Source organism: Mus caroli, unplaced genomic scaffold (assembly GCF_900094665.2).
Source record: "Mus caroli unplaced genomic scaffold, CAROLI_EIJ_v1.1 scaffold_8044_1, whole genome shotgun sequence".
Classification (NCBI taxonomy): Eukaryota; Metazoa; Chordata; class Mammalia; order Rodentia; family Muridae; genus Mus; species Mus caroli.
This window is the reverse complement of record NW_018389778.1, coordinates 45964-64733: the sequence shown is the minus strand read 5'-3', so window position 1 is coordinate 64733 and position 18770 is coordinate 45964. Positions and strand designations below refer to the sequence as shown.

Genomic DNA, 18770 nt, shown 5'->3' with positions numbered 1-18770 from the left:
TTTTGTTTTGCCTTGGTGTTTTTGATTGTTTTTTCTTTTCCCTTTGGTTTTGTTGGTGGTGTTCTTGCTGTTGTTTGTTGTTACTATTGTTTGTGTTCTTAGTTGTAATTTGTTTTTCAGTAGTTATAATTTCATCTATTCTCTTTTTATGACCCCAACTCTTTCCTTATTCTTCTCAGTCTGAAGTTTTATTTCTAGGTCTAATTTGGTGGGCATGAATTCTTTTGCTTTATCATGAATTTTTTTATTTCTCTTTTAGCTATTGAGATATGTTTACTGAGGACTGGAATCTAGGATGACACCCATAGTCTTTTAGAATATGAAATACATTGCTCCAGGCTCCTCTTGATTTCATGGTTTCTACTGAGGAATCACCCAATCATTTGATGAGTTGTCTTTTATATTTGCCCTATGTTCTTTATTTTTCAGCTTTCAGGATTCTCTCTATGTTCTAAATATTTAGAGCTCTATTCATATTTAGTGAGAATCTCTCTTCTTGTTTTATTTACTTGGAGTTATATGAGCTTCCTGTGTAAGAATGATTATTATGTGCTTAATTTGGAGTCTGTTATCTTGTTGAAATTATAGTCTATGCCATTGATTTGGGATTTTTCTCTGTCTTCAATGCCTATACTTCCAAGATTTGTTTGGTGTTTACATAGTACACGATTTTTTTTGCATGCTTTCTTCCTCTATATGTGTGTGTGTGTGTGTGTGTGTGTGTGCGTATTTAATTTCCTATATTCTTTGCTTTAAGGACCTAATTCTTCAGTTTTTTTTTCTCTAAATCCTGACATTCTATCATCTATCTAATCCATTCAACTTCCTTTTCCAGAGCTTTTGTTAGTTTCTTAATCCCATTATATATTCAGGTGGAGTTTCTTTCTTTTACTGAATATAGTTTTTAAATTCTGAATTATCTTCATCATTTCATTTGTCAGTATATTCTTTGTTTTGCTTGCTTGTTTGTTGGGTTAGTTGGTTTTGAGTTTTGAGTTAGTTGGGTTAGTTGGTTTTGAGCTGTTTGTTCATGTCTTCTTCAAAATTCCTTTTTTTTTTTTCTTAGATTTTGTACCCTTAAGAAATTCTCTTTGGGGGGATTGGGAGGGTGGGTATGGGGGACTTTTGGGATAGCATTGAAAATGTAAACGAGGAAAATACCTAATAAAAAAAAAAGAAATTCTCTTTGGAAAATATTTCTGTAAGACTAGTGGATCTGTGGGGATCGGGTGTTGGTTCTTAGGCTGCACACATTTTGTTTTTGCATTGAGACCAGGGAATGTAGATTACTTTCATTGGTTTTATGCCCGATGTTATATTCTATGGTACTTCAGAATTAGCCCAGTTCACAAGATGTCCAGCTAGGATAACTGAATCTGAATGTTGAGTTTTTAAGAATGATCTAAGCTCCACACTGCTCACCAGACTGTATGGAGGATGTGTGACCTCGCATAGGTTTATACATTGTATATAGCATGGTAGAGTAATGTCAGGAGTACTTGCCAAACTGGATTCACTATCGATTATTAATTGGGGTAAACATTGATTAAAATAAACACTTCTGAAGGCTCACAACTTTAATGTAAATAAATAATTAAGTAAAATATTAAAATGTCATATTGGTGTAAACAAAGCCCAAATAACCAGTTTAAATAAATACTAAGAGAAGATGAATATGCCAAGATTAAGATTTTTTTTTTCTAAAGCAACAAAGGTCATTGTCCCCTGAACCAGCAAATTCTGCTGACTTAGGTACTTTTTATATCATTCTTAAAAACAACCCCCCCCCAAAAAAAAACAACTAAAATGTAAATAGTAGTTTAGAATTTAAACCACTGATTATGATTGTTGTGTCTAGCCAGTAGATCACAACCTGGGTTTTAGCCTGGAAAGGCATTTTGGAAACCTGGAAGAGAAGAGGGGCTGGGCTGCGCGAGATAAGGAAGGAACCAAGACAAGGTCTCTGCTCAAGGTTCAATTTTTACTATTCCGGCACTCAGTTATGAAGGAAGGGGGAGGAGCCCAATTCCTGCCAAATAATCTTGGGGTCCAATAGCAGGGTGACCACGTGATGGCTTCGGAACAGCAAAATGGCAGGTTCCAGCAGTGGGCGTGGCAGAACGATTGAGCCTGCAAGCTCCATCCAGGTGTAAACAGTGGAACCCTTAAGGCTGGGAAGCTGGGGAAGGGGAGGCTACATATGATGAATGTGAAGATTAATGAATAGTGAGAAAAAAAAATAAAAGACAATTAATGTGAATTTTCTCCAGAGAGAGTTAACTAGGTAGAGCTAGAAAAGATGACTGACCAGTACAGAGGAACTATATGTTTTCTATTTCCTTCATTGTGCTCTGGGAACATTATTCATATGAATTTCAGTGATTTTAGTCATACAGACAGTGTATAAACATGGGCTAGATTTGACTCCATAAATGTGTCACATATTTCATATTCAAGGTCCAAAGGTATTATCAAATTTGTTATTTTAAAATATTTGGGGTAAATGATTTCTGCAGAATAGAAAGAAATAGAAGAAACAGAGCCTTTACCATCTGGAATTATTTCAATATATTAAATCTATACATTCTTGGTGGGATGTGAAAAGCATGAATAGAGCATATCATCTTTCTCTACTTGGTCCTTGCTGTGTGTACAGGAAACTTAGTGAATTTTGTCTTTACAGCGGCATGTAGCTTGGCACCTTTGTATAAGCAGTGGATGGTTACAGGATAGCTTCATCATCAGATATTTGCATTTAGGATAAAAATCTTGATATTTACAACTCTTGGCTGAAATAAAGAAAAAAAATCATTACTTCATTATTATTTTCCTCTGTTAATGGCAACAAAATAATATTTATATGAATTGGAACAGGGGATTGAGCAAATAAATGGATATCTTTTAAACTGCAGCTTTGTGTAATTGATTGATTTCTTCACTCACAAAAGCTCATGAAAATTAAATTAAGTGGTTCTTTGTAGAACTGGACTGTCTAGCTGTTGTAAAGATGGATTACTGATTAGGATCCTTTGGTATTCTTATGGGGAACCTGGTTTTGGTATTCACCATCGACATGGGAGTTTAAGGCCACCTGCACCTTCAGTTCCAATACCTGTTTTTGGTCTCCAGGGTAAACAAGCATGAATGTGGTACACATAAACACATGCACATAAATGCAACCAAATATTCATAATATGAAATAAAAAATAAGCATTAAAAAGAACATCACTAAAATGGTGGTTATTATGCAAGTACTTTTAAAATTTAATATAGTTAATATTTAAACTATTTAAATATTTAACTATTTATATATTCTCAGCAAAACAAGTTTTATTAAAATGTTCTATATCAACTGTGCATAGTTGCCTCTTTCTGTGAATATACTAGACATGTCTTGTGGATTGCTTTTTGTATTATCTACTCCCTCAAGAGGAGTGCCCAGAGGAGGAGTAGATCACATACTCAGATGATGTCAGATATAATCTAAAGGCTAGAGCCTGTGATTGGGCAGTGGAAGGAAAGGCAGAGCTGAAAGTTTTAGAGAGAGGAGAAAGGTGGAAGAAGACAAGAGGAGTGTGTGGACAGAGAGAGAAGATGATGGAGGAAGAGGTAGAAGTTGGAGCAGATTCATATGGCCTGGAGGAAGTAAAAGTAGATAGGGATTTCATAGCTGAGTAATATAAGAGTGTAGGGTATATTTGCCCAGAATTTATATTAACTGAGTTATGTGTTCTTTGCATGGGTGTTTTTGGGGTTGGAGATTTACTGTTTTAAATCTACCTAATATAATATCAGTCTTTAGTGTTTTTATTTCATGGGACTAAGGGGAACTGAGTGAGTAGTAGCTGGCTTTCTGCAGGCCAGCCATAGGGGATGGATGGTCTGAAAAATGTGAGCAGTAGCTTCAAGCATTTTGGGTTAAACTGGTTTGGTTAGCTTACCAAGCTAGCCTAGAGATCTAGGAGACTGCACATAGGGTTAGCCATAGGGGGATTGGGGAGGGCTAGGCAAAATCCCTGAGGCTGGCCCTTAAAATGACATGTTATAGACATTAACTTCATTCTAGGATGTTCTGTTTTTCATGTCAGAGGAGGTAATCTTATGAATACAGATTTGGAAAGGTATGTAGTGGAGAAGATTGATCTAATTATTAGATACTTACATACCGTATTCACCAATAGCTACAAACTCAAGAAAACTTATTCTAAATTCATTACCCTATAAGATTGTCATGTCTTTGATATGTATCCAGAGCTCACAAATTTACATTTAGCTCATACACTCTCAGAAAATTGGAAACTCCCAATTACCAAAGAATTAAAAAAAGATATTATTTAACATCTGGACCATTGTATTTATGGAAACAAGCTCCTACAATCATGTTACTGCTAATTTCATACCCCAAGAAGTATTACTACTGGCACATGCACAATCCTCTTTCCATTCCCACATAGATGATATATTCATCAGCATTAAACAAGTACAATTAACAAAAATATATTATTATTCTATGTCCTTTCTCTTTGCAATCAATTTTCATACCTTTTGCAATAATAATGTAAGGATGACTGTATGATTCTGAATCTAAACCTCATAGTTGGCTCTTTCATTATCCTTTTTCTAAGAGCTCTTTATAAAACACAATTTCCACAACACTTGGGAGAAAGGTATAGGAAGACCAGGAGCACTGATTTCTAGGTGAGCATTGGTTATATAATGAGAACCTATTTCAAAAATAATAACAGCCTAAATCACAAATAAGTAAATTTATAAATAGCTAAAATAAAAAATAAGGATTTTTACTTTTCTATTCTTGTTTAAAGTCCTTCAATTGGCTGTTTCTAATAGGATGGGGTGTTTTATAAGCACAAAGCAAAGTTGTGAATGTATGGATCTCTCTTCTTTAGTTTATATTATTGATATCATAAGTACATACAAAATATTATCTATACAAATGACTCATGAAGAATTCCCAAACTCATTCAGAAATGCACAAAAATTCTAGCAAGTTTTCCACCAGAATGTAATATATTAATTTTGGTACCATATTCCATTTTTATAAATACTTTGTTGCTGGGCCAGGGAAATGGCTCAGGGTAATGCTCTTGACACTAAGACTGGTGATTTGCTGTCAGTCTCCCATATTCATACCATGAAAGGAGAGAACAATTCCATTTAAACTGTCCTGTAACTTCAACACATGATCACATATATGTGCCATGACACACATGTGTATGCCTGGACTTTTTAGAAAGACACAAATACATTCACAAGTAAATAAAATTGAATTTAATAAAAAAAATCTATTGATGCTCTGGAGTAGCCTAAAAATTTATTGTGCTAAGTTCCTTGCTGTGCAAAAAAATTTAGTATCTGTTTTCTTTCTCTGTGCTTACTCTGGTTTTATTATTTCAACTCCATAAATTTGTACTGCATTCTCTTTTTAAAATGCCAAGTTTGAGAATAAGAAACTTCACTTTAAATTGTATAAAATTACATCCTCAGAAATACTTTTGTAGACTTCAGTAGCAAAAATTCCAATATAGTTACAAGTGTTCACTGACTTTAAATGTTTCTTTACACTAACCTAAATATTACTATTTTGTATGTCAAAAGTACACACATCTTAAACAGAAGAAAATCTGTCATTCATAAAAAATGATGTTAACATATGTAGGAGATGTAAAATTTAACCTTTGCAGGTTTCCAAAACAACTGGAGGGGGTCTTATCCTTACACTGTATCTCCTTGTTGATCTTGTTCCCCTTGTCTGGCCTCAGTAGGAGAAGTTGTGCCTAGTCCTGCTGTGATTTAATGACTTAAGCTGCCACAGTGGGCTGATACCCAGAGGGTCAACTCCTACTTCTCAAAGGTGAAGGGGAAGGGTGGAAGAGGGATTGTGTGAGGGAGGAGGAGGGAGCTGTGATTGAGATAAATTGGGAGTAAATAAATTAATTGAAAAAATTTAACTGATGTTAAGTACATTTTTGTCTATTGCAAGTATTAAATCTTAAAGCAGATTGTCATTCTATGTTGTGATATTGGTATGTTAATAAACTTACTGCACAGCCCATCTTCACAGTGATCAGGACAACTGGCACATGGTGCTCTTGCTGTGTAAGCTAGGTATGGCCTGCTTGGATAATGGCCACTGTAATTCGATCTGCAAAATCATCAGATGATTTTAATTTTTCTCTTTATACTAATGTTTGCATATATCATCAAATTATAGATAGATATATAGATAGATAGACAATAGATAGATAGATATATAGACAGATAGATCCATAGATTCAAACATATAATCATATATGTCTATAGATAGATAGGTAGGTGATAGATAGGTAGATAGATAGATAGATAGATAGATAGATAGATAGATAGATAGATAGATTCATAGATTTAGACATATAATCATATATATATACTTGGATGACTGTTACAAACCTTCAATTGAATACCATAACAAAAACCTAACATTTCCTAAGAGAATTCAGACATAGATGTATATTAAGGAAGTAATTAATCCATGCACACTTTTTTTCATCAACCATTAACTTAGAACCTGAGAAACTAAAATAAAGTCTAAAAGTTAAGAGAGATTTTAATGTTAAAATACCATCTTCATTATTTGATAAGGCTGGAACATTCCTAAGACAGTGCAATATAGGTTATATGGAAAAGCTACTTTCATAAATTAGGTAGGTACAGAAAAAAGCTGTAAATCCTGTAATATAGAACAGGTTACCAAGTGACAGGTTGAGTTTCAAGAACTTAAATGAGTAATTGTGAAAGGCCCCATGCATATGAAGGTTTGATAGTCTCTAAATGTAGCAGGAAGTTATAAGACTTTATGCTTATCAAAAATGAGGATATTCAAGTGAGAGATTTTATAAATATCTTCTAAACATAGCAGTACTCTCTGATTGTGGCTACACTGCCTAATTAGGACAATCACTTTACTGATTGTCATAGGAAAATTCAGATTCTTCATTGCATCAAGGTGTGTGTGTGTGTGAGTGTGTGTGTGTGTGTACAGTCCAAAGGCTTTTAGCACAACCACTACTCTATATGCAGAACACAGCATATAGAGTCTATGAGCAATCTAAGAGAAGAGACAAAGTATTGCACAACCTCTGTCACTTGCTTCTCTTTATTCATATCTGACTCTCCTAGGTTCAAGATGCTTCTTATTTGACCTGACAGCTGGATGATTTCCAGTAGCTTCCTTCCTTGTATTATACTTAATAACAGAAACATGCTTGAAAGTTCTTTCATAATATTTCTCTTGAAATGACATGCTACACCATCTGTATTACCTACAGTATACGATGGAATCATTTTAAAAATTGATATAGAAAGACCTTCACCCTCCTCTTGTATAGGTTTCCTATACGAAAAGGTACAAATAAAGCTGGGGAGATGTCGCAGCACCTAAGAGTGCCTATTTCTTTGGGCAATACATGGAGTTTTGATTCCCAGTACCCATTTCAGGTGGATTGCAACTATCTGTGATGCCAGTTCCAGGCAATCTGATAACTCTGGCCCCCACAGACATCTACATCAATGTGCACAAACCACACGTGGACAGAGAGACATGCAAATATAATTACAATCTTTTGAAATGAAAAACGTTGGCATGTTATGAATATACATTCGTCCTATTCACTGTAATTTTTGGAAGAGTTCAAACGGTTTATTTCTGTTTCATTAGTAAGCTTTTAATTTTAAAATCAAGATCTGGATGAATGGGTTTTTTTAGTATATTTAGGAAATTCTGAGAAAGAAAGAGTTAAGATTTTTATCTTTCCTAACTATTTAAAATATTTTAAAGACTTCTTAAAACGACTTTGAAGTTTGATTTAATAAATTCTTATAGGTATAAGGTAACAACAAGAGGTTGGAAAGACGGTCCAGTGGTTAAGAAAATTTCCTCTTCTCACAGAGGATTTGAATTTGATTCCCAAGACCCATGGAAAATAGGTCATAACCACTTTTAACTCCAGGTCCAGGGGATTTAATGCTCTTTTCTGGTCTTTGTGGATATGTGCACATGCATAAATAGATCCATAAACATAAGACCTTGAAAAATAGCAACTGGACTATTCATTGTTATGGCTTTACAGAAAAATACAATTGCTGATTATTTTCTCCCTTAGCAGTTTTCATAGCATATTCTAATACTACAAGAGATGGTCTACAGGAAGTAGCCTTCCAAGTCAGTTCCAGTTCACCTCCTCTAGCTCCTATTTCTGAAGTGTGTGATATTTTCAGCAAAAGGGTCTCATCTCCAAGTACTGAGAGGCAACCAAAGCTATATTGCTTGGGATAGAGTTTTGCATAATCATGGATGTTGAGAAAGGGAATCTCCAGGGTGGAGACTCTTGGTAGGTTATCCAGTACAAAGTGGTCAACCCCAAACACTTAAACATCAGAGCACTACTAACTTAACTCAATGGTACTATGTGTGTGCTATATATACATATATGTATAGATGTATGCTATGATATATGCATATATGTATAGAACATGTGGGTGTATAACAATATAATTTAAAGATGGCATAATGGATTTGACAGGGAATGTGGGCTTGGAAGATTGGGAGGAATAGTTGGAAGGGTGAGAATTATGCAAATTTAGTACTCCTTTATAAAATTCTCAAAAGATAAATAACTACAAGGAAAGATAACAGCCTATATAATCATACGTAGGACTACTTCAGTGGAAACTCTGCAATCAGTATCCTGGGTTATTCACTAATGATCACCCTTTTCCTAGTATTAACAGAGTCCTTTGTAAAGTATAAACTTAGCCATAATTGAATATTTGACAGTAACAAATCCTATATTTTGTGGTCACCATGAGTCCAGAAACTCCAACAGAAGGGGAAAAAGAAAAAAAATTTAAGCATACAGTGAAAGTTTCTGAGTGTGATTTATAGAACTGATGAGTTAGCCATTTCATGAATTTTGTATAGTAAGTATCAACTAAGGGAAGTATTTAAAAGTTTGCACTTCCCTTTCCATATATAATGTATATCTTTAATCGTTTTTTTGCACTACAACAATTAAAAATGTTAAATTGCATTTGATGTTGTTGAAAATGAATTCTAAATTGCATACTTACACAGGACAATAATGACAAACATAAAAGTATCTCAGTGGATTTTTAGGGCATTCAGCAGCTCCACATGCAACTTGTAAATTTGAATTCCAAACAACCTGCACACCCAGGAGTGAATATGGAACATGTGTCAGAGAAAAAAATAATGCAGAAAAACAAATAGACAATGTAAACTTAAAACACCGATGGTATACTTTGTTACTATATGCCTTCTGGACTTACTTAAATGATTGAATCAGACTACAAATGTTAAAAGAACCCTCAGAGCCTATTTTGATTAGCTACTCCAGTAAAGCTTACAGAACGCACATAAGGGAGTTTAGGGAGGCTGGAAACTGTTCCAGCCTCATCTCAGAAACGCTGGTGTTTTCTAGTGCATTGTTGACAGTTTCCAAGATGATGAAAAAGCAAAAGGCTGGGCTGAGGCCAATGAGCTTCATGTCAAAATGAAAGACATCATAAAGCCATGGATACCAGGAAGACCCTGGGGAGATATAGAATTTCTCTGCTTCCTAACTTCTAGGCATGTGACAATAAACTACAAGAGAATAACCTGGATATTATGTCAATTCCTAGTCAGACATCAAAGGGTCCATGAATTCCTCCCAGAATCACAGAAGAGGTGTTCAGTTGGATGCTAACACATGGCCATCAGTATCTGCCTTCCCAATTGGACAGATTTCATGACTGACATGCAAACCTTTCTGGTCAAGTCTGGACAAAGGCTACCACTCAGTAATCATTTATATTTCCTGAAAGTTGTGTGTGGTGAGTGCTTCTGTGTAGAGATCTGATCTTGAATTTTCTGGTTCCTTCCTGAAACCAGGTTTCTGCTCAAGTATCTCAGCCTGTAGGATCTGATCAGATCAAGGAATTGGAGTTGCTTGCTGCTACATTAGTCAAGGATCTCTAGAGTCATAGAACTTATGAAATGAATGTGTATGTGTATTGTAATGATTTACAGACCGCAATCCAACTAACCAAGCAATGACCAGCTGTGAATGGCAAGTCCAAAAATCTAGTAGTTTCTCAATACTACATTAATACATATTTCAAATGGTCTTCTGTATAACACAGAATCCTAAAGAAGTAGACTCCAGTGAATGGTGGAGAAGGAAATATAAGCATGTAAAGAGTGAAAGAACCTTCTCTTTTTTCATTGTCTTTATATAGGCCTCTAGCAGAAAATAAGGCCCAGATTAAAGGTATGCCTCAAGATCTGGATTAAAGAATATGTTGATACAGATCAAAAAGTGTGTGTGTGTGTGTGTGTGTGTGTGTGTGTGTGTGTGTGTGTGTGTGTGTGTGAGTTTGTGATCCCACCTCAGTATCTTCATCAAAAGCTTGTGTCTTCCAAACTCAAAATCATGAAAAAAGACATATTGTCTTTTAGCCTTCAGATCCAGAAAACAGATATGTGTTCTTTTTTGGTTGTAGTTCATTCCAGATATGGTCATGTTGGCAACCAATCATAATCCATCCCTTGCAAGTCATTTTGACACAAAACATATTTCAGGTCCAAATGCAAACAATAACTAGGTGATAATAATGCCAAATAAGATATGACTATCCTTTATATAATCACAAATGCGTAAACAATAATTAGATCACAATAATTTGTAATATGATATAGCTACCCCTAATACAACCTTAAATGCATTATAAATTTAGAATAGGTAGCAGTATCCCTTGAGGTACATCCTTTTAGGATCTCAAATATAAATGTGAAAGAGAGAGAGAGAGAGAGAGAGAGAGAGAGAGAGAGAGAGAGAGAGAGAGAGAGAGAGATTCATTCCATAAGATATGTGACGCTAGAGAACCCTGAATATATTGCAGATATATTTTGGTAAAATCATAGTGGGGTATTGCTGTGACATCCTTGATCATATTTTAGGGAGGATTTTGAAAGGACTTTGGAACTTTGAGCTAGAAAAGCCATTGTATATTAAAAGATCTGAGGGAAGATTTAGGAGCTTGGAAGATAAGAATGTTGAACAGTACTGAAGAGGGAGGCCTGGCATGTGAAATTTCAAAGGGAAGATTAAAGACTCTATTAGGGTCATTTTCTATTTTACTTTAAGATTCTGCAGTTCTTGTTAGCTAGAGCAAAACTAAGGTGAAATCTTCTGGGAAGTGTTTCCCTGAGAGCACAGAGAAGCTTCCTTCCAGATTATGTGGCCAAAGTTGTACCTTTTGCTGCCTGCCAGACTTGGCGATGTTACTAATTTTGAAGGCATGGAATATTCATGGAAAATAGCTGACTTTGGCATTCATGGAAAATAGCTGACGTTTGGCATTCTTGGAGGCCAGGAGAGGCCATTAATTAAGGTGAAACCTCAGTGGCAGTTGAAGGCCCAGGACTGAAGGGGTCATGCAATGAATTTGAGACTTGGTATCAGGTAGAGAGCCTATGAAAAGCTATTCCTGAAATTACAGCCCAGTTGCAGCAGAAGACCTCAGGATTTTGGAAATTAAAATACCATGCCACCACCACCAATAACAGCAACATCAGTGAAATTGAGCCAGCAGAATTCTAAAATACAAGCTTCCTAAGTCGCTGGATACAGAGTTGGAGAAGTGATCCAAGCCATTTGGAAGAGCCCAGAAGGTCATGTGTGGATCCCAGACACTAGGCATTGAGTTATTTAAATTGTTGGGGTTTAGCAGTTGCTTGTTTCAGATTATGATCATGCTGTGCTTCCTCCCTCTTGAAAAATACATTACATTTAATTTATATTTTTACCAGAATGGACTACTGAAAAACTTTAAACTTTTAGAAGACATTTTGAATTTTTAGGTATTGTGGGACTTTTTAAAGTTATTTGTATTTAAATGTGAGATCTTGAGGATAAATAAGAAAAAAAGTTTGTAGCTTAAAAGGAATAGAGATGGTTGTGTGTCAACTTGACAAGGGGACAGTTCTACTGGTTGGTTTGTGTAGCAGCTTGACAAAGTTGTAGTCATCAGAGAAGAAGGAACCTCAGGTGAGAAAATGCCTCGCTAAGATATAGATGTAAGTCATAGTTACTGATCAATGAAGGACTTCCCAGCTCATGGTTGTTGGCCCATCGCTGGGTCTGTGGTCCTAGATTCTATAAGAAAGAGGGCTGAACAAGGCACAGGAAGCATACAAGTAACACCCTCCATAGCATCTGTATCAGCTCCTGCTTCCAGGTTCCTGCAGTGTCTAAGTTCCTGTCCTCACTTCCTTTGGTGATGAACAGCAACCTGGAAGTACAAACCAAATAAACACTTTCCTTCCCACTTTGCTTTTTCTCATGATGTTTTATTGGACAAACAAACCAACCAACACTTGACTTAGACATCTGCCTATACCATATCTGGATCTTCTCTCCAATCAGCCATTCAGAATTCCCTTAGCACTTTATTTTCTCTCTTAGCTTTGGTAGGCACTATTTGACAGTGGCCTGAATTGAGACACAATTGTATAATTATTGCTTATGCAGTCACCGCACTTGTCTGGAAATCAGCTGACAGGGGTTTTGGAAAGAAAACTTAAGGAAAATTGTTCTCATTTTCCTTCAGGAGCCAAACAAAGCTGATGTGCAGCCCTGATCAAGTAATTCAAATAATTTTCTTGCCTCTCATTTATAGAGAAAATATTGTTTCTTACCTGAGTATGATGTCCGACCACACTATCATTTTGCTTTGGGCCCACACCAAACGTAACATCTTTGTATTCATTATACCATCCTTGGATTACAGAAGACCATGGTGCAAGGTAAGATGACATGAACAAATTCTCACTACATTTTAAATCTATGGTAAAGAAATAGACCAATTATTAAGGGAGCAGGAAAGAAAAAAAAAACAGAGAGAGAGAGGGTGGGGGAGGGAGGTAGGGAGGGAGGGAGGGAGAGAGAGAGAGAGAGAGAGAGAGAGAGAGAGAGAGAGAGAGAGATAGAGAGAGAGAGAGAGGGGGACTATACAAAGAAGAATTCCTGTTCTTTAAAGACATTGCTCACAGTGACTTTTGATTATTTCATTAGAGGCATGTTTCAGACTTGATCATTCATCTGAACTGTAGCCACAGGCAATTTGTGGGCTGAACAGCATATGAACTGCATAGATATAGAAGTCTTATTTCTAAGTAGCTTCTCTCCTTAAGTTGATTCATTGACACATTAAACTCTCCATACCTGTGTGAAAATGTGTGAAGGAGTGTGTAATTTTGTATGTTTTTCTCATATGTAAGAAATGTTGATGTGTGGTCTTAGAAAAGACAAATATTAACTTATTAAATTTCTCTTCTGTTCTAACTAGAGATTTTTATGTGAATTTTTACATATTTAGCATCATTGTTTTGTGTAAGCCTTCTTTATAGTCATTACTTACAAGTACAAAAAAAAAAACAAAAATAGAAGAAACAATATTTTAACATTTATAGGTTATGCCTTAAGTATAAATTTAAATTTTCATGAGCTAAATATTCTTCCAAGAATGGAGAAAAACCAACTTTTAACACCCAATAAATAGATTAGTATTTTCTCAATCTCTGCAAATTCAAAATTACTTTATACTTTAACTGAATGTTAAAGCACTTAAAATAAAACTTTTTAAATACTATGTGATTAAAATAATGCTAGCTAAGAAGTACATACAACCTTAATAATGGATAATTAATTGATTTTCAAATTCATCCAGAGATTACCATTTCTAATGTTTCAAGAAGTACTATATCTCATAGTCCATTTATATATGTTCTCATACTTTCTATATTTCCACATGTAAAGAGTATGTCTAATAACTTATTTTTAACTTAATATAATTATCAGCTACCCAGAATGTACATAAGTTGTAGTCACCAAAAATGAAGACAGAGTTTGGCACATACAAATTGCTGTCTTACACAAGATTATGTATTTGAAGACATCCTGTACTATACAGTGAGATCTGTATTTCACCAAATCAAAAACAATAAAAGAAGTAATGAAAGATAATTAAAATATTAGATATTTTCTGAGAAAAAATGAAGAATGAGTTGCTCAGATAAAAAATATTTTTATAATTAAAAATATATCTTATAAACATGAACAAGCCACATAATCAGATAAGCTACCACTTATGTGCATGTCTTTAATCTCAGTACTCTAGAAGCAGAGGTAGGCAGATCTCCATGAGCTCGAGGCTAGCATGGTCTACAGACTCTGTTCCAGAACCACCTGGAATACAGAGAGAAACCTTGACTAAAAACAAAAAACAAAAAAACAAACAAATAAACAATATAAAAATACCCAACAAAACAAGGTAGATAAGATACTGGCTTAAATGATCGAAATTTAGAAATTCTAATTACAGAGGGCTGGAAAAGCACCTGAACAGATAAGGGCATATCCTGCTCCTTTAGCACACTTGAATGCAACTTGTAGCATCCACATGGAATGGGTTAAAACCACTGTAACTTCAGCTCCCGAAAATACAATGCCTTCTGATCTCTAGAGTCACTCTTCTGATTAACCACATACGTTCACATGTGCATAAATATACACAAGACACATATACACATAAATAAAAACTAATAGGATAAAATTAAAAAGAGATTCTAATTTCAAGCCCCATCATATTACTTTAATTAGTAGTCTCATCCTTTAATCTTTAAAGGAGAGAAAGATATGATCCCTACCGTGTTTCACTTGTGATCTAGTTACAAGACACAAAGCTGGCATGGTCAGAGAGAGTTTTTGTAAAACATAAAACAGCCAATTAGCATAATATGTAGCCTCTCTGAGACATTCTGTTCCAGAGATGTTTAACTTCTTTTAAAAGACAATTTCAAAATAGGTGTTCACTTTGAAAAGTTTTGTTAACACAATACGAGAAACTGGGCCCTCCTGTGTTATTGTCTATTCATACATAAGTGATTTTGAGTTCACATACTAGTTGTCCTGAGTTCTATAGGACTGTGACTGAATGTACACTTGTCTGCCCATTGCTGAGCATTCACTTGAGCATCATAGTTCCATTCCTAGAGAGAAAAAGAAAAGGAGATAGCTATAAATAATAATACATCTTCAAAGGCACATTATCTTTGCAGGTAGGCTGGTAGGACTAGCTTATATCACTGCAAGATTTCTGTAGGCACCATATGAACTTCATCATAGTCAATAAATATAATACTATATATCTAAAATTTTAGGTCAGTGTATATACTACCAACTTTCATTGTGACATTTATAATGATCTTATTTTTACATGGTTTTCTCTACCGTCTTCCTGAGCATGCTCATCCTCCTATGCCCTCTCACCCACAGTTTCCCTTTGATGTCACACGTGTTCTATTTCCTTCCTCTTCGAATATCTTCCACAGTACATTTTCCCTGTTTCATTGTCTGCTTGGTATTTTCATAACCTATATCTAGCGTTCGTCCCACTTATGTATGCCTTTTTCTATTTCAAAGAAATACAAGTAATCTGTCTTCCCAAGCTCACCAAATATTCTAAATTATTTAATAGGCTAATGACTTACTGAGATCACACCAGGAACCATAAAGACTTTACACAGTTGCTGTACTACAGGGAGCACTAACTATGGGGAAAACACTATTTCCACACCTGTCAAAAGTTACCTCATAAATACTAGTTTTTCTTTTTACACGTTGAGTGAATTTAAAAGAAATATAGGCTTCAAATCTATATCCAAGTCAGACGACTGTTTAAATGAAAGGTCAAGTTCTGACCCTAGATTAAGAGAGGGAGAGGCAATAACACAGTGCCTTATCACTAAAGAGAAAAGTAAAAAGATTTATTTTTCGTTCTGTGGCTGCAATTGATATAGCTCCATAACACCAGTGATTCACTATTATAAAGGGAATTTAGTAAATTCTACTCTAATCATATCATGGCTGAAGACAAAGGAGAGAAAGAACTCTGATCTTACATGTCATAATATATAGACACATACATACATAGTCATGCACATGAACAAAACAATACATATTTTTAAAAAATAGATGCTACAATAGTGCCAGACTCTTTCAAACAACACAGATGCTATCACCAGACTCCAAACACAGCTCTCCAAATGCACTGCCCTGGTGTGAGCCCTCACCATTTTTAGTAAGTCACTGCCAGATGGAGAAACCATTTGTCTCAATTGGTTGTGCTGGCTTACAATCTCTTCTTGGACTGATTTTTTAGTGGTTGAAAGTTTCTCAAGACTGTTTTCCTAAAGGGAAATAAAATGAAAGTCACATTAGTGTATGATAAGGTTACATAAACTGGTGAAAATGATGGCTAAAGTGAATGAAGTTCATTATTAAAGTGCTCAGACAATATTAGACATTGACCTAGAAACTAAAACTTAAGAACATCTGTTACTTTTCATCGGAAACATTTTAAACAGAAATTTTGAGAATAAAGCATGAATTCATGGCATGTCAAAGTGAAAGTAAAAAAAAAAAGTAAAAACATTTTCTAAGCAACAAATATCAAATTTTATTTAAGAAAAGTCTATAAGAATACCCATGCATTGTAGAGAACCTTAAGTCATTCCCACACAATAAGGCTATAGCATGGAAGTTTTAAGAAATGAAACACTTAATTTATTATATATCTTTGAAAGAGATATCCAGACTTTGATACGGAGTTTGGAGGCTTGTGAGACTATGGAGGTCTAGAGACACTATATGTGTGGATTAAATTATCTATTACAGTAAGAGAATTTTTATATGTAATATGATTTTGTGATCACTCCAAAGAGTATTGTCTAATATAATATTCATGTCAATTTGTAGGCAATGGGTTCTTGAACTTCTTGAGTATTACTGGCTTTACAATTTAATGAACACAAATAAACCTGTTGTTAACTCAGAAGCTGATATTTAGTTACACATTTTTGTGTTTGTGTGGGAAAGGTAGGTAAAGTGATATAAGAATTGGCAAAGATATAAATACCCCTTGCTGATGGAAGTATACTTCAAATCCTCTCTTCTTCTACAGTGTAGAGCAAGATGTTAGTGCTTAATTATCAGTGGACAGACCTGCACATACATTTTATCTTAATCTTTGATAAGTTGGTTCTCTTTCATGTAGTCCTCAGTTTCGTCAAATTTGTGCAGACATTTGACACATAGATCTAATCGTACTGTATTGCCAGTATTTGCAAAATGTCTACATCTAGCTGTTTTTTATGTTCTGAGAGCACCAATGAATGCCTTGAGCCAAGGACTTTCTCACAGCTAGTGAATTTTCTTTCTTAACAAGTAGTGATTTTTAAGACAGAAAGAATGTATGTTTTTAAGTCGTTGTTGGAAAATCCTCATATTTTATTATAAAGTAAAGTAACAATAACGTTCAGTATTTATTTATTGAGGAAAAGGCATAATTTTCTAAAAGCATTTGTTTTTAACTAAGTGTATATGTTCGTATAGATGAGAAACTGCATATAGAGGCCAGAGGAGCATAGCAGATCCTTTGGAGTTGGAGTTACAAATGAATTTAGGCAAATTGAGATAGGTAATAGAAACCAAGTTTACTTTGCAAGAGTAGTAAATGTGCTTATTCATGAAGGAATATCTCCTTAGATATTCCATTTAAACTGAAAACCCTACTTAAGGTTCTTACCTTTCTAAAGACATAATATATGTTTTCTGAGAAAGCCATTATTATTTTCTGCTTTTTTCTACCTTCCTTGGTTACTGAAAACTCCAAAAGACAATAAGTGTGCTTCTCTTTCCTTGAGAGACAATGGTAATATTTTTAAAGAGATACTATTAACACGGAAATATAAGGATAAAAACTAGTTAAAGAGTTTATATTGGGTAGGAAATATGACCTAATAATTACAACAGCACAAATTTAAGACAGGAATGGAAATGAATGTCAGGTTAATCAGTTCTTCATGATAACTCTCAAAAAAAACTTCATTCATCAAAGGTGACTCTGACTTGCTCTGCTATTTGTATCTTGAAATTCTCTGAAGAGATATCAGTAGACCAATGAAAAAATTGAGAGCTTAGGAAGGAATGGAGGGAGAATAGATAGTTCAAATGTGCAATAAAACAAAATCAGTTTCAGAAACTAGCAATACCAACAATGTCAATAAACACCTATATTATAAATAGTGTCTAGATTTCTAATTTGGATATGGTAACAAAAAAAAAAATAAGCCATGAAGTTTATATTCTAAAACAAGTTTGTCCAGTAATTGGCACTCCCTATTCTTGAAGAATTCCAGTTGTCTCTAATGCCCAGACCAGAGAAGAGTATGAGGGTACAGCAATGTGCTAGGCTTTTAACTTTTAGTAGCTTTCTAACAAGATGGGAAATATCTTTGCTAGTCCTACATACTCCATCATTTAAAAGGATGGCAAAGCCTCAGTGGTAATATCTAAATAAAAGAAAATATAATACATAGTTAATGTTTGGCTCATGTTTATTGTTTACATTGTATATGTACTTACAGCATTGTGTGAATATTAGTCTGTGTGTGTGTTTGTGTGTGTGTGTGTCTATGTGGCTGAGGATCAATCCCAGGGATCTTTGCATTCTCGTCAAGTGATTTTAGTGTATCCCTAGCTATATTCTAGCAAACTTTTATAATTAAAAATAGTCAAATAATCTTTCACAAATTATCTATGAAAAAGAGATACATATATATATATATATATATATATATATATATATAT

General features: G+C 34.7%; 1 protein-coding gene across 1 annotated transcript in view; it reads right to left on the bottom strand.

The window, feature by feature from the left end:
• Nucleotides 1-2661: 2661 nt before the first annotated feature.
• Nucleotides 2662-18770, bottom strand: part of LOC110288297 (cysteine-rich secretory protein 1-like) — a 17040-nt gene continuing 931 nt past the window's right edge. The window contains exons 2-7 of the mRNA XM_021154685.1: nucleotides 16193-16309; nucleotides 15022-15109; nucleotides 12758-12903; nucleotides 9127-9221; nucleotides 6063-6151; nucleotides 2662-2789 (exon numbers count right to left, since the gene is read on the bottom strand). Coding sequence (XP_021010344.1) covers nucleotides 2662-2789; nucleotides 6063-6151; nucleotides 9127-9221; nucleotides 12758-12903; nucleotides 15022-15109; nucleotides 16193-16309 — 663 coding nt within the window. The remainder of the gene's footprint in view (nucleotides 2790-6062; nucleotides 6152-9126; nucleotides 9222-12757; nucleotides 12904-15021; nucleotides 15110-16192; nucleotides 16310-18770) is intronic.